The sequence below is a fragment of the Pimephales promelas genome, chromosome 12, assembly GCF_988280905.1.
Source record: "Pimephales promelas chromosome 12, fPimPro1.hap1.1, whole genome shotgun sequence".
NCBI lineage: Eukaryota > Metazoa > Chordata > Actinopteri > Cypriniformes > Leuciscidae > Pimephales > Pimephales promelas.
This window is the reverse complement of record NC_142780.1, coordinates 21,667,670-21,692,036: the sequence shown is the minus strand read 5'-3', so window position 1 is coordinate 21,692,036 and position 24,367 is coordinate 21,667,670. Positions and strand designations below refer to the sequence as shown.

At 36.9% G+C, this 24,367-nt stretch overlaps 2 protein-coding genes across 4 annotated transcripts in view; one reads left to right on the top strand and one right to left on the bottom strand.

Annotated features, from left to right (window-relative positions):
* Positions 1 to 1,676: 1,676 nt before the first annotated feature.
* Positions 1,677 to 16,333, top strand: esrp1 (epithelial splicing regulatory protein 1). Of its 2 annotated transcripts, none has more exons than XM_039680028.2 (15): positions 1,677 to 2,044; positions 2,528 to 2,656; positions 3,008 to 3,121; positions 3,232 to 3,346; positions 3,904 to 4,002; positions 4,097 to 4,151; positions 4,716 to 4,826; positions 4,911 to 5,043; positions 5,203 to 5,245; positions 5,885 to 6,186; positions 7,703 to 7,936; positions 8,958 to 9,144; positions 11,867 to 12,056; positions 13,515 to 13,686; positions 14,762 to 16,333. In XM_039680028.2, the coding sequence occupies exons 1-15, from the start codon at positions 1,913 to 1,915 to the stop codon at positions 14,870 to 14,872; spliced, it is 2,127 nt and encodes a 708-aa protein (XP_039535962.1). In that variant the 5' UTR covers positions 1,677 to 1,912; the 3' UTR covers positions 14,873 to 16,333. The 2 variants fall into 2 exon arrangements, with proteins under 2 accessions (XP_039535962.1, XP_039535960.1); XM_039680026.2 differs by having other exon boundaries at positions 8,958 to 9,156.
* epb41l4b (erythrocyte membrane protein band 4.1 like 4B) overlaps positions 16,221 to 24,367 on the bottom strand; it is a 22,787-nt gene continuing 14,640 nt past the window's right edge. Inside the window, exons 15-23 of one of the 2 annotated variants that reach the window (XM_039680024.2) lie at positions 24,058 to 24,173; positions 22,466 to 22,605; positions 21,580 to 21,689; positions 21,402 to 21,485; positions 20,100 to 20,164; positions 19,920 to 20,015; positions 19,721 to 19,844; positions 17,734 to 17,822; positions 16,221 to 17,503 (exon numbers count right to left, since the gene is read on the bottom strand). In XM_039680024.2, coding sequence (XP_039535958.2) covers positions 17,440 to 17,503; positions 17,734 to 17,822; positions 19,721 to 19,844; positions 19,920 to 20,015; positions 20,100 to 20,164; positions 21,402 to 21,485; positions 21,580 to 21,689; positions 22,466 to 22,605; positions 24,058 to 24,173 — 888 coding nt within the window. In that variant the 3' untranslated portion in view covers positions 16,221 to 17,439. The remainder of the gene's footprint in view (positions 17,504 to 17,733; positions 17,823 to 19,720; positions 19,845 to 19,919; positions 20,016 to 20,099; positions 20,165 to 21,401; positions 21,486 to 21,579; positions 21,690 to 22,465; positions 22,606 to 24,057; positions 24,174 to 24,367) is intronic. The other variant, XM_039680025.2, reaches the window with a different exon arrangement.

Here is a 24,367-nt window from a genome sequence, read left to right as displayed (position 1 = left end):
CTCTGAAAGTGGCCCAAAAGTTTAATACGTTTCAAAAACCAGATAAACCAAATACAACAACACTTGTATTGGCTAAAATAAAATCATCCTTAAAATAGCATTTTCTTTACTAAATTCATTTATTTAACGCTTTTCTACAGAACATTAGGCCTATTAAAAAGAATTAGAGAATAATTGAGTGATTCTCGCAAATAAATGAAAGAAGGTCAATGCTGTTGGAAATAGGCAGATAATAAATTGTGGTCTTTTTAACTCAGAATAAGGACTTTTTTATGGAAGCATCAGGCAAATTAATAATAAAGATAATCCCTTGGTGAATTATATAGTCATATGAGTCACTTTCCATCTAAGATTTTACATGCTTCATTTTTCCCCCTTTGCAACCCCTCTTAAATATCTGAAGATTATGATTTTGTTTATTGTACTGAATATGCTTGAATTTTGAATTGTTTATTTTATAAGCATAAACCTATTTAAGCAGACACAAATTTAGGCCTACATGACTAGAGATTTAATTATGCTACATGTTATTTGTGTATATTTTTAATTTTATATTATTGCTGTTCCCTAATTGAGTTTCTAAATTGATACTGTTCAATAAATAATTAAAAAAATTAAACAAGAGAGTAATTTCACTAGCCAATATAGCATTTACAGAAAATTATAACAGGAAAGATTAGAGAGAAGAAAAAAAAAACATTATTATGGGTTTCCAAACACGCACACACATTTATGTCTTAATCTTTTTGGTTTACCATTTTTACTTCTAATAATAGGCTAACATAAGGAAGCTTCTTTACAAATGATGCATCTTTATTCTACTAAGGATCTGAAAAAGTCTGATAACAGGTGCTAAGAAAACATTGCTAAAGGGTATAGTCTAATGAAAGCACTCAAACTTTGAATTAAGAATAAATTTGAAATCCTTCAGTGATTTTCTCACCAAACACTTGTCACACACAGTAGGCCTACAGCTGGAGGTGCAAGAGGTTGGGCAAGAGTTGTGCACTCTTTGTTTATGACTGGTTTGTTAAACTATCAACCGAAGTGAGCAAATATATGATTATCGCAAAAGAAGGAAGTGACATTTCACCAGTAGGCCTAGAGTTTTGCTTCTGTTGCATTTTGACTACAACAAATATGACTTTCACTGTTGAACAAATGTGGCCACTTAAAAAAGTGAGGGCAAAACCATGTGTTGGTAAAGTTTTGTTGCATGGAGGGTGTTGTGTATCCATTGTTTCCATCTTTCATTCTCTCATTACAAGGAGTGCAATGCATATGGTTATAATAAAGGATGTAGCCAGACTGTGCTTTTACATGACTGCCGAATACACAGAATTAGCCAGAGGTGTTCCTTTTCAGACATATTTTAAGTATATGGATTTGTTTTGTCAGGCAAATATTTGGTTAGTAGAACAATTGTAAAATTTATTGTGCCTTGCTGCATTTTTACACTTACGATCCTTATGGCAGTTGAGCAGGTGTTAATGCTGGGTTATTTTATTAGTTAACGTGTAATAAACAGATCCTGAATTCCCTCACATGTAGCACGATCGCTTTTTCTGAGTGCCCTGCCACGTCCTTGTTTCTCAGCAGCAGTAGGAGGGCTTTCTCTTGGGCAGGTATCTATTACCTGTGTCACGTGGGCGGTGGCCAGGTAGGGCGCACACAAAACCAGCGCGATCTAAGCAGCCATTGCGGAGCAGAGCCAGGGGTTTCGGACTGGTTTAGCCTACATCAATCCTCACGTAATAAAAGGCCGAGGTATACATCAAGGCGAGTCAGAGCCCGGCACTGATCTGTCCGTAGGTGTGGGGTCACTCTTCGCTTCTCTGTCACCTGGAGTTGATCTCTAGGGTTTTGCTTTTGCTATCGTGGTGGTGACAATAGTTTTTTCTTCTTTTTAAAAATGACGGTTAATCCCGATTATCTGGTGCTTTTATTCACCACCACATCTGGCGCAAGTGGGGACCAATTGGGAACAGATGAGAAGGAAATTGTACAGGTGGTTTGGCAAGTTGTGGATTTGGCGACTAAGAAGGTAGGCTAATTTCATTTTTACCTTGATGGTGTGTGTGTGTGTGTGTGTGTGTGTGTGTGCGTGTGCGCGCGCGCGTGCGCGTGTATAGCGTGAGAGAGAATATAAATATTTTACATTTAGCCCATATGTCATATTTTATAAATTATGAAATTTAAGGTCAAATAAATGTATTTATTTATTTATTATTTCCCCCTTCCCATAACACTATCTATCTGTCTATATACGCGTGTATGCGGGCCTTCATAGCCTAATTGTGGTGGCGGTGAAAGATTAAAAGAGAGAGAGAGGTTAAAAAAAGAGAGTTAAAAAAATATTTTAATTTGATGTCAGATTTATTTAAATTATGGAGACAAAATATTCTATCTATCTATCTATCTATCTATCTATCTATCTATCTATCTATCTATCTATCTATCTATCTATCTATGTACTTATGGAAATGTATATGGTGGAAGTGAGCATATCTCTCCTTTCTGCTTTAAGGCTGGTCAGGTAAATGAACTGCTAGTCAAACCAGATCACATTGAGCTTAGTGAGGAGTGTCAAGAGGTGAGTGGACTCACCGAGGATGCCTTGACAACTGCTGATCCGCTTGAGGAGGCCATCGAACAGGTGATCATTCACACATTCTCATATAGTCTGTCTTCTTGACAGGTTGGCATTTAGCTTTAAAATGGTCTGTTCAAATACACAGGAATATTTACATTTGAGAGTGTATTATATCAAAGGACAGTTGAACTTTCTATTTGAACTCCCCTTGACGGAGGGTCTGCTTGTAGATCATTTAAACTTCATTAGAAGTAGCTTGTAGATCATTTAAACTATGACTGTTTGCATATCTATACACACTATTAAACATATTTTTAACAGCTTGTGAATTGATATTGGCTCAAGCAGCCTCGTGGGTATATATTCAATGGCAGATACAAGTGGCGTTTACTCAAAAGGTGTCTGTGTGTGCAGTTAAATCAGAAGTTATGTGCAGAAGTGGACGCAGGTGCAGGGAATTCCTTCTGCCTCTGTACAGATGGACAGCTGCATGTGCGTCAAGTCCTGCATCCTGAGGCTTCAAGCAAGGTATCAATCTCGAAATACTGCAAGTGTGTGTGTGTGATATTTGTAAAACGTTTAGCCAATAATTTATAGGGCAAATATGTTTTCTTGACCGCTTCTTTTGTGCTTTTCAGAATATTTTGTTGCCTGAGTGTTTCTTCTCGTTCTTTGACCTGCGGAAAGAGTTCAAGAAAAAATTCCCATCAGAAGGGGAACTGAAAGACTTGGATCTTCAGGTCATGGCTGACTGTATCCTTAAAAAAAATGTCAAATTCTATCTCTTCATGTATTTTGTAAGTCTTAAAGGGATGAGAGTAGATGATTACATGCAGTAGTTCACAATTCTCTGACAGCTATGGTTGAGGAAGTTGTATTTGAATGTTTATGTGAGAGAAAGGTTGGCAACAGGGTGTTGGCTGCAGGATCCCAAGGTTTTGAAATGCAAATAGACTCACTATAGTGTGGGTTCAATTGAGCCAGCAAGAGAAAGCCAAGAGTGTTTAGCCAACAAGCTTAACCTGCCACACCTACACTGTAATGTCTTAATGCCTACACACACACACACATACACAGTCTCAAACACACAATGCAATAGTACAGTCTTCTGCCCTATGAGAAAGGTTCATCGAGAGTCATTCTCTCCCTCTGTGTTTCTTTATAAAAGACTGCAGTGTTTCAACGGTGTGTTCCTTTTGCAATTATAACCCCTGCTCTTGTTGTTCCTTGCATTTTTAGTGTCATTAACTGGTAATTAAGGTGTAACACTAAACACAGATGATGTATTCCTTGACTGCGGTTGCAATCAGACTTGAATGTGGTTGTAGATTCTTCTCTTCATGCTTTCACTGCTTACAAAGTTCAACAGATGTCAGATATTGTTTTAGCACTAATCTCGGATTCTTTCTGTAAGTCCTTACAACTTACATATTATTGTCTGCACACATAGAGTTAATGTGCATAAGTGTTTCTGTAATGAACCTGCTTTATTCTTCTTCATAGGCCACAAATTCTCCTTACCTGAAAAAGTGAATGACAAGTTTGAGACAGGCACCTGGTAAGAACGGTGTTATTTACACTCTAGATTAGGCTCCAATTCTCACTAATAACTATTTTCTATGAATTTTGCCTCAATAAACTCTTAATTACTGCTTATTAATAGTTAGTAAGATAGTTGTTAAGTTTAGGTATTGGGTAGGATTAAGGGATGTAAAATTTAGTCATGCAGAATAAGACATTAAAATGTGCTTTATATGTACAGATAAACAGCTAATATCCTAGTAATTTGCTTTTCATATTTCAAATAAAATATATATTGAATTTTTTTATATTGGGATTTTCTAAAAATGAATATACATTTTTCTTGTTAGAACTCTAAAATATTAAGATTACTGTTTGTGATAGCAGTTTCTATAAATTTAATTCAATGACTATAGAATGGAGATTGGAAATTCATGTTTCAAAACATTTTCAAAGTTTTCAAAGAGATGCAAAGTTTACATGGAATTTTAATGCAAAATTGCTGCTGCGGCATTTATAGTAATGGATATGGTTCATAGAGGACATCATATGGTAAAAGATGTTATAATTATGTTTAATCTGTATGTACGTTTGTGTATAGCAGTAAGATGGAGAGGGTAGATGATAACACAGTGATCAGAGCTCGGGGTCTTCCATGGCAGTCCTCAGACCAGGACATCGCCCGGTTCTTCAGGGGTCTCAACATCGCCAAGTATGCAAACAACTCTGGTTTAATCAATCATCATTATTCATTATGTGCACTGTCTGATGATTGACTGTGTGTGTGTGTGTGTAGAGGAGGTGCTGCATTGTGTCTGAATGCTCAGGGCAGGAGGAATGGAGAAGCACTAGTGCGGTTTGAGAGTGAGGAGCACAGGGATTTGGCCCTGCAGAGACATAAGCATCACATGGGCACCAGATACATTGAGGTACTCACACATTCCTAAAGCTATTAACACTGAAATATATTTTAACTCTGTTTCGGTAAATGAAGTTTATGAAGCAATGATGAACAACATTCCTGTTACATCCACCTTTTTTTAATTGTAGTAGTTTGTAAATTCTAATCACATTATTTTGCATTGCAGGTTTACAAGGCAACAGGTGAAGACTTTCTAAAGATAGCAGGAGGTAAAAAGACTTACTCTCTGTTTTGGGGGGGCTTGTCTGTGGATAGGGTTGGAACCAGTTTTTATTCAAATTCAGAACTGGTTCCATAATTGATTCAATTTCATGAGTAATGTATTGTTATTCAGAACCGGTTCCATTAAAAAAATAAAAAACAGAGCAGTGTGACCAGTGTAGTCAGATTCCCAAACAAATGACTTCTATGAGTTGGTTCTTTTTAGTGGAAACAGTGTGACAGCAAGATAAATGACAATTTAGGGGAATCATAAACATACGGCGCTCATTAAAAGTCTGTGTATACACAACTTTGGTGAGAGCTGATTTGCATGTTTTATTATTGATTGATTTTCTCAACAATTGTCAGTGAAATTGCATTTCTTTTTCCAAATATTTCTTCCTTAAAAAGTTAAGGAACTTGACAGGAATTGGAACTGGAACTGGATTTTCTTTTCCCATCCCTTTATGTGGAAAATCTTGCACATTCTAGTTCTAGTTAGTGTATGAGTACAGTTGTAACATAAAATATCACCTGATTTAATTTGAGTTTGAGAGCTCTTCGTGTTATTAGCATTGGTTTTAGTTTGCTTTGTGTAATTTCAGCTTCACCACGTTGACGAATATGTGTGAATGTGTGATTGACAGGTACCTCTAATGAAGTGGCCTATTTCCTGTCGAGGGAGAATCAGGTGATCATACGCATGCGTGGACTTCCGTTCACTGCCACCGCAGAGCAGGTGCTGCAGTTCTTCTCCCCGGCGTGTCCCGTGACCGACGGCACCGAAGGCATTCTGTTTGTACGTTTTCCCGATGGCAGGCCCACTGGGGATGCGTTCGTCCTGTTCTCCTGCGAGGAGCATGCTCAGAACGCGCTGAAAAAACACAAGGATATCCTGGGCAAGAGATACATAGAGCTGTTCAAGAGCACTGCGGCTGAGGTGCAACAGGTGAGGGTGGCACTTCCTGTTTATTTTAAAGTCATCAGTTGTGTGGAGTATTTTTTTAGTTGGTTTGTATTGTTGGACAAACTCAGGGGGGTTAGTAAAACGTGAGGTCTTTGAGTGTGTGTGTGTAAGTTTGAACTATATCTGAACGGCTGAACAAACACTCAGCTCGGTAATCTGTAAAAGATTAGCTTTTCAAAGCTGCCATAAAAACTCTCTCCTAGGCCTCCCGTTCTTCAATGTAAACATTTCATTGTTACTAATTTTGTAGAATTACTTGGAATTCCTTCTTGTTAATTTTTAGTTGTCATCATCAAACCAAGACCCAACCAATAGCATGTGGTTTAGCTCAACTTAACCTGTGTTTGAGCAGACACTGTATGTGTTTGACCATCTTAGCTGTGTCCATCACAAGGAGGCTGTTTTTGATACCCAAGGGTGTGTCGGTTTGAACGCAGGAAAAGAGAATCCCATCATGACTTATATTAGTAGTTGGCTGTTATTAGGTTATTTAATAAGCAGAATATTCACAATTGAATCACCAAATGTGCTTAATCCATTGCACAACAAATGCAAACTGGTCCTGCCCATGTACCTTCTACAACTGTAAAGATTTTAGTTTTAAAACCAATAATGTTGGTTCTTTGTTTTTGTCTAAAACCAGTTTTTGTAATCATTCAATAGCTACTTTTTGACATAGTAAGTACATAATCATTAGACTACAGCAATGAACGTAACATGGATAATAAATCAATTTTGTTTTATAAAGATGATTTTTATGCATTTTTTAAGTTGTTTCTCTATCAAAATGGTTGCAGATTTATTCTCTACTTTGGTTTTGGCTATTTAACCTTTACCATGGTACCATGTGATTTTCACCTATGGAAATTGAAAAAGTCTTGAATATTGATCAAATATATGGGTTTAAACTGATTATATAAGATTATATCTAACAAAGTACAAATGGTTTCGACTGGTCAGAGGATTGAATTAAAATCCGAACAGGTAAAACATTAAACGTTATGTAAATCAAGAAGTCTAAGAAACCAAAGTGATGGTTTGGGTTGCTCAAACAGAAAGTGCATGGTTTTGCAGGCTTGATCAGTTCCAGTAAATGTAAAACCAACTGACCAAACATACGGTGGTCAAGTTGTTATCATATAGCCTACAGTATTATGACATATGAGGATATAGACACACCAATCTTGTGTGTGCATTATTCACAGAAAATAATTGTTTGTAATGTAATGCTTGTTATGTGGTTAATTAACCTCATGTATTCAGTTAAGTAGATACAACGAATGTGTTGGGCAACAATCACAACTTGTGCATGCTATTATCGCAAAATAAGGATACTATATTACAATATAAGGATAATGGCAAACAGTATCAGTACCTCCAGTTAAAACTCAGTTCATCCATCATCTCCACACCCGGAGCTATAAACAGGCAAAGTCTTCTTGATAATATGCATTACCACTACCAGTCATGTACTGTAACTCCAGCATTTGTGTGTCAGGTACTGAACAGATACTCATCAGCGCCGTTGATTCCGGTAGCCCCTTCCCCCATCCTGTCTGTGTTGCCACAGCCCACATTCGTGCCCCAAACGGCAGCAGTGACAGGTGTTCGGGACTGCGTGAGATTGAGGGGTCTGCCGTACGATGCCAGCATCCAGGACATTTTGGTTTTCCTGGGGGAATACACTGCTGACATCAAACCACATGGAGTGCATATGGTGCTTAACCAGCAGGTAAGGTGCTCAGACCCATTTATGTCCTCATGAACTAACTAACCGTTGTTACCTACTTTGAATTCATACGGAAATAATCCAATATAATGAACACAACTGTGAAGTTCAGAATGTGTTCTGTCAGAGAGGTTCCTCCCTTTGGCTCAACCAATCCATAAAAATGGGGGGTTTATCAATCAGTGCAGCAGCTTCTGTCGGGACTTGTGTTTCTTCATTCCTTTGTAATGTGTTGCTTTCATGCCTTGGTTCACACAATATTTTAAAGCACGCTGCAGAGAACTAAACCTAAGCACAGGATTTAAGATTCAATATTTCTAGCTAGACATAAATATTTTTAGCTAGACATAAAGATTTTAATGATTCTGATTCCTCTAATACAGTATAAAGACAGTAGATGCAGTAAAAACAGTAATCGTGTGAAATATTGTTACAATGTGAAAATAACCGTTTTATATTTTAATAGATTTTAGAATGTAATTTATTCCTCTGATGGCAAAGCTGAATTTTCAGCAGTCATTCATTTAGTCTTTAGTGTCACATGATCCTTGAAATCATTCAGATATGCTGATTTGCTGCTCAAGAAACATTAATTATTATTATTAATGGTAAAAACAGTTGAGCTGCTAATATTTTTGTGGAAACCATCATTACATTTTTCAGGATTCTTCAAAAGAACAGCATTTATTTGATAATGTTTTAAAAATGTAACAACATAGTTAACTTCACTTTTGATCAATTTAATGCATCCTTGTATTAATAAAGGTATTCATTTCAAACAAACAAAAAATATATATTTTTGAATATAAATATTTCGTTGCCACATGATAAGATTGAAAACAATTTTTTTTACCCTGTTTTTTTAATCCAATCCAATTATATTAGATTAACCTTATAATAAAAAGCAATAATAAACAAATGAAAATGTGGTAATATATTTAATTATTTTAAACAGCAACAAGTTCTGTGGACTTGTTTCATTCTTTTTAAAATAGAGTTTATTATGGATTATGTGTTTGGCCAGGGTCGTCCTTCGGGTGATGCTTTTATCCAGATGCGTTCAGCTGACCGGGCGTTCCTGGCGGCCCAGTGCTGCCACAAGCGCAGCATGAAGGAGCGTTACGTGGAGGTGTTTGCGTGCTCCGCTCAGGAGATGAACATCGTGCTGATGGGGGGGACGCTCAACAGGAGCGGCCTCTCGCCGCCACCATGTAAGTTACGACGTAAGTGCCGCTGGGCTCTGGGTCTGCTTCTCTCAGCTGTGTGTGCGGGTAGGTGGCGCTTCACGCCGTCCTGTTTTTCCCCTTTCTCTCATTCATTCGCTTATTCATGCATTCATTTTGGTGGGTGTCCTGTCCATGTTTCCTGACAGGAATGGGCATCAGGAGCAGTTGGAATCTGGTTGGGTGAATGTTTTTTTTTTTTTATTCAATTTAAATCTGATGAATTGTCAGATGCTTGTCCACAGCGTGGGAATGGAGGGCTTTGATTATGGGGTGATTAAGTGCAATCTTTCTAAATCTAAATGTGCACAAAATCTCAAGACACATCATAATGCCACCAATTGCACTTTCAAACGGATGGTGTGTCATGGAAAGGCACTTTCTTTTTGATTTAGTTTAGATTTCTTTCTTTCTTCGGTTCTTGTTCTGGATAGATTGTCAGCTCGGTAACTTTCCTACCCGAACAACCAACAGCGGCACGTAAAATCCTCTGCATGCCACAGGTTGAGTCTGGTTAAAAGTGCCTGAATGCCTGTGGCTGTGTGCTGCTGTGTGTTGAAGGGTGGAGGGAACATACCTGACTTTTAACTGAATGATAATGGCAAATGTTGACAGTTTTGGGTTAAGGTTTGCTGCATGCTTTGTGTGAGATATTTTAATTCATAGAAATACTTTTCTTGCATTAAACTGGTATTTTTCAGATTCCTTGAGCTAAATATTTTGCCACATTTAATATTACAAAAAAAGACACTTAACCTTCAGATGATAGGGATTTGTAACTGTACCTGCCGCAGTAACTAAGAGACATGCTTAAATTGGATTGGATTTAGAGAGGCTGGTTCACAGTGTAACATGCAGGTTGAATTTAGGGTGGGCTTTTGAGGTGGCTAGTGCTGGTGGCTACATCGTTGATTTGCACTCCACTGTTTGTTTGATGAATGACTACATTAACCTCTGATGATGAACAATGAACAGGACTGGAAAGCAGTTTAAAGGCGTTAAGCCCTCATTGTAACTGGCTTAGTCAGGACCACACCCTTTATTAGGTTGGCAAAAATACTTTAAATAATCACTAGGCAGTTTGCTCTTCTTTAGTCATAGTCATTGTCTTCTTTACTTTTTTATTATTTCATTTCATATTATATTATTAGTAGTATTATTATTATTATATATTATATATATATTATATTATAGTATTATATTATTATTATTTAGTAATTTAAATAAATTCATTTTGGTCCTCTTTATTCTCACTAAAATGGCATACATAAAACAAAATAAACATAACTTAATATTAATTATGTAACATTTTAATAACATTTTGTTATTAAAATGACAAAATATACAAAAAAAATCTGTTTGGCATTTTAGTACCAAACAAAATGAAATAAATAAATGGATAGATAAACAAATAAATATTAAATATTAAAATATTAAAATAAAGATCTGTTTTCTTCAGTAAAAAAACAAACTATTTGAGAAGAAATAGATTTATGATTTCAGTTTACACCTAGATTTTTGTGTTTTTAATGAGTTAGATTATTTTCAATATATTAATAATAATTTATTATTAACCTACTTTTAAGTCATCTGTGGGCCATCTCAGGTTTGCTGAGGCCCCCTGGTTGAGAACCACTGACATAAAGGTTGCATTTGAGTGAGCAAAAGCAAATTAGTTCCGTTATTTGTGTCCAGCTCCAACAGGTCAATTCTTGCTGGGTTACATAAACTATTTTCAATTTCAATTATTTCTAAAATAATTTCTAGCGCATTGTTAACAGAGTGATGCAGGGATGACGTCAAAACCCAGAAGACTAATTTGCCACTGTTGCCCTCGATATTTTCCTATGGGCTTTTATGTTTTTTTTTTTTTTTTTTTTACATATTTAAGAGTAAAATAAGGTCTGTGATAAACATAACATGACAACACTTGAATGTTTTGTACCATCAATCAATCAATCAATCAAACTTTATTTCTAGAGCACTTTAAAAACAACGATTTTGACCAAAGTGCTGTACAAAAAAAGGCTCGATCCCCTCTGCTCTTGAGCCGTGTTTTAGGGACAACAAGAAGAGACTGATTCGCAGACCGTAATGACCTTGAAGGAGCATGTAGCTTCAACAGATCAGTGATATAAGATGGAGCTAGTCCATTAAGGGCTTTAAAAACAAACAACAGAATCTTAAAATCAATCCTAGAATCAACTGGGAGCCAGTGGAGAGAGGCAAGGAGAGGGGTAATGTAATGTAAAACGAGCGGCAGCATTTTGCACCTACAGCATAAACTGCACACACTCACAGCCTAAACATTCTTATCTAGTTACTTATTAGAAACATTTGTTTTTAAAATGAAAATCAAAATTTACATTTTCGATTATGAGTGAGTGTTATTTACGCCGTAGAACAAAAGGCCTCATTATAAATCCCCATAGGAAAATCTCAAGGGAACCAGTGGCAGATTAGTCTTCCGGGATTTTGACGTCATCCCTGCACCACTCTATAACTTGCAGTGTTACCTTTTCTAGTCATATTGTCATCAAGCATATATCTTATTAAGACCATATGACCATTATTAAAACCAACTTTTTTGTCTTCAATTTCGTTGACCGGATTTACACACTTAAATCCGGTCTGATGGCCACAACTGCAAGCTTCAACGTTGTTTTTATCTCTCAATAATTGCTCAATATCCCACCCTCCCCCATTTCAGGCTTGTCTCCTCCATCGTACACGTTTCCTCACGGGACAGCTGTCCTTCCTGCCGGAGCAGTGCTACCTGTGGAGCCAGCTGCGATCTACCCGTCCCAGTTCCTGCTTAGTCCCCGGCCACTGGCACCAACAACGGCCTTCTACCCTGCCAGTAGCCAGCTGTACATGAACTACACCACCTATTATCCCAGGTAAGAGTTATATCTGTTAATGTTGTTTTTCATTCTAAGAAAAGCCATGCACATATACATATGCAGTGAACGAGCAATTAGTTTACTGCAGTTTCATTCACATAAGATGATTAATGGGGAATTGAATACCAGTTATCTTGAAGTTAATGATGTGTCTAATACTCTTGTCAAAGTGTACCTATTAATCCAAAATTTCTGAGGAATTAAGGCATCATAGATGCATAGATATATCCAAGGTTTAAATATTTGCTTATATATATTTTAGAATTCACGTGGATTGCCTTGCAAACCTGTCTGAACCAGTTTTTTTAGGAGGAATCTTCTTACAGAAACGGGACTTCCTTACCTTTTAGACACTGTCGACTTGTGTTAGAATACTCACCAGTAGCTGTCTCATGTTTAAAGGGATAGTTCACCCCAAAATGAAAATTCTGTTAGTAATTACTGACCCTCGTGTTGTTCCAATTAAGATCTTTGTTCATCTTCGGAACACAAATTAAGATATTTTTGATTAAATCTGAGAGCTGGATCACTCCTCCATAGGCTTCTTAAGGGATCGAAACTGGCCGGCCCAAAGTTACGAAAGACTTAAAAATAGTCAATTGCGCACAAAAAAATAACGACTTTTTTTCAACAATTTATTTCCTATTCATGAACTATTTTTGTTTGTTTTTTGCACACAAATAGTATCCTCGTCAGTTGATAAACTTAAGATTGAGCCACTGTAGTCACTTGGACTATTTTAATGATGTCTTTAACTTTTCTGGGCCGGCCAGTTTCGATCCCTTAAGAAGCCTATGGAGGAGTGATCCAGCTCTCAGATTTAATCAAAAATATCTTAATTTGTGTTCAGAAGATGAACGTAAGTCTTACAGGTTTGGAACAACATGAGTAATTACTTACAGAATTTTCATTTTGGGGTGATCTAACCCTTTAATGGTTACTTTAGTGGTTTTACAAGTGTGAATATTTACATAAAACCATTGTGTATGTTTGTGTTTGAGGATAAAGATAAAGTAATGTGTTTTTTGAGCATGTACCCCAGGCTTTTTTCTGATGAGCTGCTCAAATGTATCTATAACAGCTACATAATGATGACTCTGTCTTTAAGAAGTGCACAACCAGGACTGGGTGTGTTTACAAGGCTAACATGCTACAAAGTGAGTGTGTCACGCCCAGGTTTATTAACATAGCTATAATGTGCATTTATTTCAGTGGAAGAACTGGTTCAGGAACTGTTTGTGTATAGGAGATTTAAGGAAAGAAATCTGACTATCTAGCTTAAGGAAGGCTACAATATATATATATATATATATATATATATATACTATATACTATATACATATATATATATATATATATATATATATATATATACTGTATACATATATATATATATATATATATTTTTTTTTTAAATGTTATGCTTATTTGGCTATCTTTGTCTGTTTTCAACAGCCCACCTGGCTCCCCCCCTAACATCAGCTACTTCCCTACTGGCCACAATCCTTCAGCAGGCTCCCTAATCTCGGCCCCGCACACAGCACTGATACGAATGCAAGGCCACGCCCCTTCCCATGTTTATAATCCTGGGGTTAAAGAGATCCTCAGCATGGTACATGGGTATCAGGTGAGTTTAAAATATTCCCACAACTCTACTATAATACCAATGTGAGATAATACCAATGTGAGTTCAGGAAGAGACAGGGATTTCTTTCATGCCATTTCTCTGATTATTTTAGTTAAATTCCTGCCAAAAAAGCAAAAATCTAAATTATTTACAGTTCACTGATGACGTCTAAAGAATTGAAATGTATTAGCAAGCAGCTTCAAATGGGCTTTCGTAATGTTAATGAGAGGCACTGATCCAAATAAAAGTCCTAGTTTGTTCCACATCAGAAACTTGTGTGTGTGTGTGTGTGTGTGTGTGTGTTTATAAGGAAGGGCAGGGTTGGATTGTAGGGAACATTAAGGTGTGTCATTTGCCCTGCAGTGCTCAGCATTGAAGATTTAGATGCTTTAGTGGGTTTGAGTAACCGGATCGCATAGTTGCATTCTCACACCCCCTCGATGAGCTAAACAGGTTCCTCTGGTCTAAATTCCCTCAGACACAAACACACACACACACACAGATGCACGCACACTAAGGTGCGGTGCGTTGGCCTGCTCAATCTTGACTTCTACTTGACTCCTGTCTCTCGGTTCTATTGCTTTGGGGTGCCAGTGTTATTAGTCTGCCATTCAAGATTCGAGAAATATATATATATATATATATTGCTGTATTAAAATATTTGCTAAATATTGCTAAAGATGTTATGTGTGTGTGTGTATATATGACATCTTATATCACAACATCTATATCACAACATCTTTAGGAATTATTATTTTAATGCATTAATAATAGCACTGTGAATCAAACAGTATATTTATCTGGAAGCAGACACCATTTATTCGTCACCACATGAGTGAATCCTTCTGTTAGTTTGCCTAATGGGATAATGAACCAATTGTAAAAACAGCTGTGACTCCTGTCATGCACACCCACAATGTGCGTCTTTCCCATGCAAGGCTTTACATTCGCCTCAGGCGGTTTGCTAGTTAATCAGTAGGAGGGCTGTCACTTATTGGAGGTGGGGCTTATTACAGATAATGAGGCATAAGCATGTGTCTCTTGAGTAAATGTAATTTCTTTCTGTCTCCTTCAGCCCGGCAACACCGACGCTTTGGTAACCCTCCCTTCTATGCTGTCAGCAAAGCATCCTATTGGGGACCAGTCTGTAGGAGGCGGAGCCTATCTTGACTTGCAGTTGCTTTAAGCCAATCTATTGACGAGGCCAAGCCCCTTTGGTGGATTCAACAAACCCCTCAAAACAAAGCAGTTTATGCCATTTATACTATTTATATGAGAATTTTTAAAATAGTTATGTATTTTGACATTAATGTATATTGTACATTGTTTTTTATGCATTAGAGCTAATATTCTGCTCATAAGGTTTTTGCTGAAGATGTGTGTCTGTGTGTGAGTGCGAGTTTGTATGTTTGTGTACATGCACATGCAGTGATGTTCACTCAGGAAATAGCTTCTCTAACCAGGGTCTTAACATAGCTGCCGAATCAGAGGCAGACTTTCACTGAAACCATACATTTAAGCCAAAGGACCATAACAAAAGTGTGTTAGTGCCTCCCTGTTGATGTGACTCTACCGTGAGTATGTGTGAATGTGTAGAGACCTTCTCAAGACTTTTTTTTTTTTTGAAGGTTTTCATTTGCATGAAGTTAGAGCTAACTGTTATAACATGTTTACAAGATTCGCCAAATCCTTACACCACGCACAACGCAGTTTGTGGATGTCTGAAACATGTAGTTCTGCAAGTCATTTCGCCAAAATAGCTCAGAATCAGGAACAACTTACTTTTGTGCTTTATACCCGTGTCATGCATCAGAAAAATGTATTGTCCGTACCAATCAATGTACAAAATAGACAAATGTGCTTGTTGATGTGTGGATGTGTTGTACATGTTACCCAATTGTTGTGTGTGTGTGTGTGTGTGTGTGGGTGGGTGTGTGCACCATAACCAAGTCGATGCATGTGTGTTTATTTACTGCACTCAGAGAGTGTTTTTGGGCCTGCTGTAATGCACACAGGTGTATTTTCACCCATTGTCTGTGTATTAAGGATAGTGTTTGTGTGCATTTGCTGGAATGTGAACAGGTTTATTTTTGACCTGCAGCTGTATCCCATCTGTACCCTTGTTTTTGTTTATGCCAATGTGCCTCATTTATTGTATCTGTGCTTTTTTTTTTTAAAATACTAAGAGTAATTTGCATGTTTAGGCTTTTATGAGCAGTAGGAGTAAAGCGTATGACAGTGAAATAGTCAGTGTGATTTATTTGTAATAGTACCCACATATGCCAACAAGCAGTAGTTAAGCAGAAGCACAAATCACTCATGTTATCGATCTGTTACCATCATATTTTTAATTCCTAACGTAAGTGGAAATGAGAAATCAAGAATTTGGCTGTTTGGAGAAAGTATTATTTTATTTTGATAATAACTTAAAATAAAAGTAAATTTAACAAAAAAATTTGAGGGATTGAGTGACTGACTTATGTTTGTATTTACATATCCACACCTAAAAAAGTGATTGAGCTACATGAAATAGATTTATTTTTTTCTTCTTTTATACAGTGTGGTCATATCAAAATATTAACACTGGAGCTGTAACTCCTTTATGAGAATCAAGTTGTATACAAGAAAATAAAACGTTTACATTTCATTTTGTTGCTCCTAAACTATACTTCTCAAAGGCAAACCTGAACTGTGTATTTAATGCCCTCTAGTGGGCAATGTGATCATAAAAGCTTGAGCTCTTGTCAATGTACTTCCGGAAATATCTTCTATGTTTTTAAATTACAAGAGAGAAAGGAGGTTATTGTATAAAAACATCGGTTTCATATGAAACGTATATTAGGGATAGGAGTACAATTTTTCACAAAATATATATTAGAAACCTTTGACTTTGCATGACATTAAAGCACATGTTCAGAATAGAATACTAACTAGCATAGTTACGCAGTATGCTAATCACTATATACACCGTCTAAAAATAGTATCTGATGCAGTACAATATATAAGGGCACGTTATAAACCGTAGTATAGTTACATGACCTCATGCTTTCAGGTTAAGTGTCGCTAATTATATCGGAAATAAAATGTTATTTTAATCCAATTGTATTTTTTTCTCTATTTTTATTACATTTTTATGTAAAAATGTATTCAAAATGATAAATAAAAACATCTTTTGGGCTGGTTAATTAAATAATGATTTAAAAAATATGTTAAAAAATTACAGCTGATATTCAAGTTCACAAGTCACATTTAAATACATTGCATTGTCGGATATAGTGACCCAGGCACTGTGCTCTGCAGTACACTGTGTGGAAGGTCATCCAGGTATATTGCATACTGTACACAGTATGCATACTGCATACTATAGAAATAATATAGTATAGTATGCTATTCAGAACAGAGCCAAATATAGTGCCCTATATACACTCACAGCTTTAAGCGAAGCCTGCGGCATTTAAATAAACTCTGCCCTTTAGAAAACCTTTGACAGATTATAAAACATTGAGAAAATCAAGTGATACGAATTATTAAAAGTTAACCAGTCGTTGTCAGTTTATACAGCATCAAGGCCATGCTATGAACAGAACAAGCAAACAAATGTTTCAGTAAAAACTTCTGCGTGGCATTAGAAAAATGCTAAAATGTATTGTGTGTAAAATGTGTAACAGTGAAATAAATTAGTGCATTGGGTTTAGGGCTCCTTTTTCTGTGTAGTATTTGTTGTCTGTAAGCAGAAGTGTTGTGTGTGTCGTCTCAGAGTTCTGTCATTAACAGAGCCCTCAGTAGTTTCTCTCTCTCCATCCGCAGATCTTCAGAGCTTCATGCATACAAAAGACAGACAGATAAACGGAAAGAAAGATGGGAAAAATCAGTGAAAAAACATTAAGACCCACATCAACAGATGGAAAGAAAAATGGATAACAACCAAAAACTAATGAATAATCACTGAGAGACAGCAGATATATAGTAGGAAAATATACACATATACATCTTAGTGGAATTATTCAAGATTTTGGAAAGAGTCTGAGTGTTGTGTGTTTATGTTACCTTTCTGTGTGTGTCGCATATGGTAGCAGGTGAGGTACTGGACTTGGAAAGAACAGCGGGGAGTCACGCTCCAAATGTGGAGTCTCCTTTTGCAATGCAGAGGGGAAAAAAAAGAATATCTTTGTATTGTCAAATACAGTATCTCGAGGGGTTAAATCGGGATTTAGACTGTGATAGAACTCGTTTGCACAAATAAAAACAAAACAAAACTTTTACTGCATATTACGATAATAAGCTAATATGATAACATATCATGCAGCATTATGTTACTGTTTCTGTACAGCTAAAATAAATGGAAGCTATTTTGAAGCTATTTGACATTTTAATTATAAATATATATATATATATATATATATTAATATATTAATGTTCACAGATAAATCATTTATAATAAAGCACAGCAAAAAAAACTACTTTATAATTAGAATTTTCCAATTTGATTTCATGGTGACTTGGTTGAAAACGGTCGTGCCTGCTCTAAACATTACGATAAACATTTTGGTGGATATTGGGTAATTGCTGGGGCTTGGGGTGAATATGCATACTCGTAACCAGGGTACATCTGACTAAAGATTGAAGCATACTGCTTTTACAGTTGTGGTCAGAATGAAAAGCACCCCTGGTAAATGCAATCAAAAATGGCTTTAAAAAAATAAACCTGCATTGTTCATCCTTTTGATCTTTCATTCAAAATATTCGCAAAATTCTAACCTTTCATTGAAGTAAAAGAATAAAGCACATAATGAAATAAATGTTTTTCTCCAAAACACACTGGCCATAATTATTGTCTCCCTGTTATTAAATACTTTTTGCAACCTCCTTTTGCCAATTGATAACAGAGTTTTCTCCTATAATGCCTGATGAGTTTGGAGGACACCTGACAAGAGATCAGAGACCATTCCTCCATACAGAATCTCTCCAGATCCTGCAGATTCCCAGATCCATGTTGGTGCTTCTTCTGTTCAGTTCATACTCATTTTCTATAGGGTTCAGTTTAGGGGACTGGGGCGGTCATGGCAGAAGCTTCATTTTGTTACCCATTTTTGTGTTGATGTTTTGGATCGTTGTCCTGATGGAAAATCCAACCACGGCCCATTATAAGATTTCTAGCAGAGGCAGTCAGGTTTTCATTGTTTATCTGTTGGTATTTGCTAGAATCCATAACGCTGCCAAAAAGCCCCTTTTTTGTTTCATTTGACCATAATCCGATCCCTTTTGAAGTTACATGTCTGACAACTGAATATGCTGGTGTTTATTTTTGGAGGAGCGAGGAGGACTTTTCTTGAAACCCTCCCAAGGGTTTGTTTGGTTGTTTGATTTTTTTTTATAGGCTTTCTGACCCCAAGACTCAAGTAATCTCTGCAATTCTCCATCTATGATCTTTGAAGAGTCTTTGGCCACTCAAACTTTCCTCCTCACTGTGCATTAAGGCAGTAGACACACATCCTCTTTCTGCAGATTCGTAACATCTTTAAATTGATTGGAACTTCTTAATTATTGCCCTGAATGTCAAAATGTGGATTTTCAAATCTTTAGCTATTTTCTTACAGCTACTTTCTATTTTGTGATGCTCAACAATCTTTTGATGCACATCAGAACTATATTCTTTGGTTTTACTCATTGTAAGAGATGATTAAGGGAATTTTTCCGTTGTGTTTCCTCATATTTAAACTCCTGTGAAACAAGCAAGACAATTTCATGTTCCTAGTCACCCTGGTGTGCTAAAAAAGGGACATATTAATGGAAATATACTTCAGAGATATTTTACTCGTAAACAATTCTAAGGGTGCCAATAATTATGGGCAACATGTTTTGGAGAAAAAACATTTCATAATATGATTTTATGAAAACTAAAATGAATCCACCTATTCACAGTTTTACACTATATACACCTATATACACAGTTTTAGCCCCGCCCAAAAAAATCCTGAACACAGCAATGGTGAAAAACTGTTTAATCTGATCAGGAGAAAAGAAAAAGTCTTACCGGTGGGTATATGGGTGGCTGGACCTGTTTGTCCAAGGAGCTGTTTGATGAGGATTTTACCATACTGCACTGGGAGGAGATGGCTGCAAGTGCCTCAGGGAGGTCATCTTCATTACTATGGTTACTATAGGACAAATAAAATATTTCAAGAGAGTCCTCATTGTTAAATCTAAAATGCCTCTAATGCCAAGTGACTCACAAGCTGAACTGTCTGACGAGGCGTTTGCGTCGGTCCACTCTTGGCTTCTCTATGTTCAAACTGCTTGATCCTGAATCCTGTGAGGAGCTGGGATACCTGAGATGAGAAACCCAAGTCAGTGAATTTCTGGTGCTTGAAAATAATCTGAGACATTACCAGCTTCCAGAGTTTGTACCTCACCTGTCTGTTTGGTCTCCACTTGAGGAGTTCCCTTTTGAGGTTCCACTATCACTTTGGGTGGCTCGCTACAGTAGAGAGAGTAGAGCACAGGCTATGAATCATCTCACTGCTACTGTCACATGCCCTTGTGCAACCATAATATTTGTGCTTCATAAACTCTTAAAATGTCATAACTCGATTTTAATGTGGAAACAACTTTAGTGACGTATGATGGACTAATAGTTTAGTTCGCTTAAACTCCGCCCCTTTCTTAAAATCGTCCACAAGCTCGCATTCTGATCTGCCTCCATCCAATCAACAAACGATGGATAGAACCAAGTTCCCGCCCTACATTTTTCTTTTTTTTAACAACCTAATTTTCCAGAAAATGTGGGACATTTTGTACTATTCAGTCAATTCAGTAATCTGTGAGTTGTTAAGTCTCTTTGAACCTTTATTTAACTGACAAAGGATTTCTACCAAAGGTTTTTTCACTGACCGACTTGTATTATTTTGTATTTTGTAATATAAATTTTGCTTTAGTTTGATGGCACATTCCTAAAAAGTTGGGACAGAGGCATATTTACCACTGCGTCACATCACCTTTCGTTTTAATTACACTTTTTAATCATTTGGGAATTGAGAATACTAATTGTTGCAGTTTTGCAAGTGTAATTTTTGCCTAATTTTGCCTGATATAAGATAGCTACTTGACAGTGTAGGGTGGCTTTGTTTGATTCTCCTTTTCATGAAGGGGCCTGCATTTTCAATAGGAGACAGATCTGGACTGCAGGCAGCCAGTCAAGCACATCCTCTCGATGGTGTAGTGTCTATGAAACCACTTTGTTGTATCACATGCAGAAAGAGGCCTGGCATTGTCTTGATTTCAAAGAAAGATGTCTTGTACAATCCCATTTTATGCCTCCACGTCAATGGTACCTTCACACTTATGCAAGTCAAGCTTACTGATGCACCCCCATACCATGACAGATGTTTGATTTTGCACTTGTTGCAGACTGTACCCAGAAATGGAAATTCTGTCATAATTTACTCACCCTCGTGTCGTTCCAAACCCGTAAGACTTTTAATCATCTTCGAAACAAAATAATATTTTTTTTAATAAATTTGAGCGATATTTCAGTCCCTTCATTGATAGCCACGCAACTACCAATTTTACGCTTCAAAAAGTTCATAAAGAGATCGTAAAACTAATCCATGAATGGACTGGTTTAGTCCAAATTTTCTGAAGATTTCTTTATACGCTAAACAGATTTATCAGAACAGATTAAATCTCAGTCTAAGTCTCTCAGTACGAGCAGTTACTTTAGAGATGTTGCTCTTCAGCTGTTCCTGTAAAACCGCAGGGGAGGAAGGAAGACTTTTCTCTGAAAGTGGTTTTTCCTCTGCCTGTAGTTGAAAAGAGAATGAAATACTTATTCATATGACATAAGTTAAAAAAAAAAAATCAGTTTTCCAAGAGGCAGAAATCTTCATAACTTACCATGTCTATGTTAATGTGAAGGGCTGGCCATGCTGCAGGTTCTGCTTCTAGCTGGTTCTGCAGAGCTCGATCCAACTCATCAGAGAGCCCAGGAGACATAACCCAAGCTTCTGATGTAAACAATCATATCAGCATTCAAATCATAGTTTAAAAGCATAGTTTGTTTAATGTTTTTGTAAAAAAAAAAAAAAAATTATGGGTCTTAAAGGGATAGTTCACCCAAAAAAGACAATTCAGTCATTATTTACTCACACTGTTTGGTTACAGTATGTTCAGCAGAAAAAAAAAAAAGAATTTATACAGGTTTGGAGTTTAAATTATGACAGGAATTTTAATTTTTGGGTGAACTATCACAGTCTGTCTCGCACAGCCACTTAAAATTCAATAGTCAACAATAAAGATCACAATAACAATACTATATTATATCATCCACACCAACAGACGAAAAGAGAACGTTATATGCCGCTTTAAATGGTCAAACTCTTTAAAGTTGGGTGGATTCTGATTGGCTGTCTGTGGTGGAGTGGGCATGGCTATTCGTAAAAAATTGGGACAATTAGGCCTATTATTATGGTTATTGTAGTCAGTATCAATCTGTGCAAAAGTGGAATTTTTCATTTTACTCCTCTGCAGGTTTAATCGATAAGCCAACAGGCAGATGAGTCACTGAATCATTTACTTAACGGACTCGTTCAAACACCTAATATTTAAAAACGAATCACAGTTCGAATCAGTTGTGACCACGCGCAACTATTCTGCGTCGGGGGAGAAAATCACCATCTAACGAAGTCTATAATGTAAGTTACTCAATATAGCTTATTGTTGACTGAACTGTTGTGAACAACATAACTCTTATAAAGTTAAAGTACGTTACATTTGGACTTACTTGGTTTTGCTGTCGTGAGGCACAGCGCTTCCTGTTTTTCATATCCATGGCGATGGTTGCAGCGATGGATGTTTCCAGAATGAGGAAATTCGTTCTCTTCCACACTAAACCTCCGGGTGTCTGCAGTGCTCAAAGGGAAACTATAAAACAATGACGCAGAGTACAATGGTATATGACAGCTCCACATTATTTTTGGTCGTATGACGGAGAGATTCAGAACAATACAATAGGGGCCTTCAAGTTCATTCATAGAGGCCTAGCAGCTATCTATACATCCACCCACACATGCAGCAGAACGGCATAGCTGCTACGTCATTTTTATTGACCTATACATTCACAACACAACTAACCAACCAGCTTATAACCAATGCAAACCTGAGATGGTAATTATTTGATTTATTTTCAAGTAACGTTATGAAGAACCACAGTAAAATGGCATGCAGAAACATGCAAACGCAGCTTTCTAATGTAATAACAGTGCTTATTAAAGTAATTTCACTTGATGGACACACAACAACAACGTGTTTATGCAAATGGTGTCATTAAACAGAAAATGGAACAGTGCAAATGTTAATACAAAAATGAGAAGCAAATGTCAAGGGTTTACATAATCAATAAAATTGAGTCGATTAGCGTAAACAACACGTTTATTAAGGCAGGTCTCAGTCTGTAATCATTAAAAGCCCCCCCATCACTAGCTGATTGAACGGATTACAATGGCCAGACACGAAGATTTCTAACTTAACACTTCAGCAAATACGTAATGATCATTAGCACATTTAGAACAGATGTCACAAGCATTTTAAATTAAGTAAATCAGGGTTTGTAAACAGGTAGGTGGTCGTATTGGAATGATAAATAAGAGATCTGCACTTAATAGTAAACTTTCAGACATAATATGCACACATCTATGAGTTAAAATGATAAAATATGCAATAATCTAGAACAAGGGTGATCAGTCTGGCTTCTGGATACTCTTGCATACCTCTCTGTAATTTTAAAAATGTTTTGAGCAACCCTGCTATAGAAAATTAAGGCACAACAGCAGTAGTTTCATATCCTGGCATTGTCTTTCAGGTAATTTGCTAGTTCTAGATTTTATTGTAAATCATGCAAAATTCTAAAAGCTATTAACATGCAGATTGTCAGACGTCAAGGTCCGCATATGCTGAATATGTTTTTGCCATCTCAGGATGCATTTGATCGGATGAGACCTGATGGATGATCACAAGCAATGAATGAGACTCCTGCAGGTGAGATGATGGAGGGGGATGACAGGCTGACTGTGATTGGATGCGAGCGTTCAACAGTCTGTTTTACTAAGGTGAGCGGCTCATCCAAACACCCTTTCACATGCTCAGAGCGCAGTCATAACTTTGTCTCTGTGCACGATAGACACACTCCTGCCACTGCACTCAATCAAACCGCTCTCACCAAACCCACCACTGCTCGCAGGGGGTCTGTCCACATAGGAGGGTCTAAATCAGACACATATGCACATGCAGGTGAAACACAGATGATATCAGCCTAGATTTTGTGACAGAAACTGAAATACTGGCAGAGGTTTTTATCTTGGTAGATTAAATGTATACCTGTGTGGTGGCGGAGCATATCCCAGTTCCATAGGCTGTACGTATAGTGGAGAGGTCAGACTAGGTGTATGTGATCTTTGCCAGGGTTCCTGTGCAATTGGAATGTTGTGCTTATACTGGAGGGAAACAGAAAAACTATGATTCACAGGAGTGAAGTCTCTTGCCAATTACTTAAGCATTAAGAACACAGTCTGCTAAATCTCAGTCAATGTAAAAACCAATTTCATCATGCTGAATTATTTGCTCATAATTTTTTTTTAAATAAAATTAGTCACAACGCTCAGGGGTTTTCTACAGAATCACTAAAGGA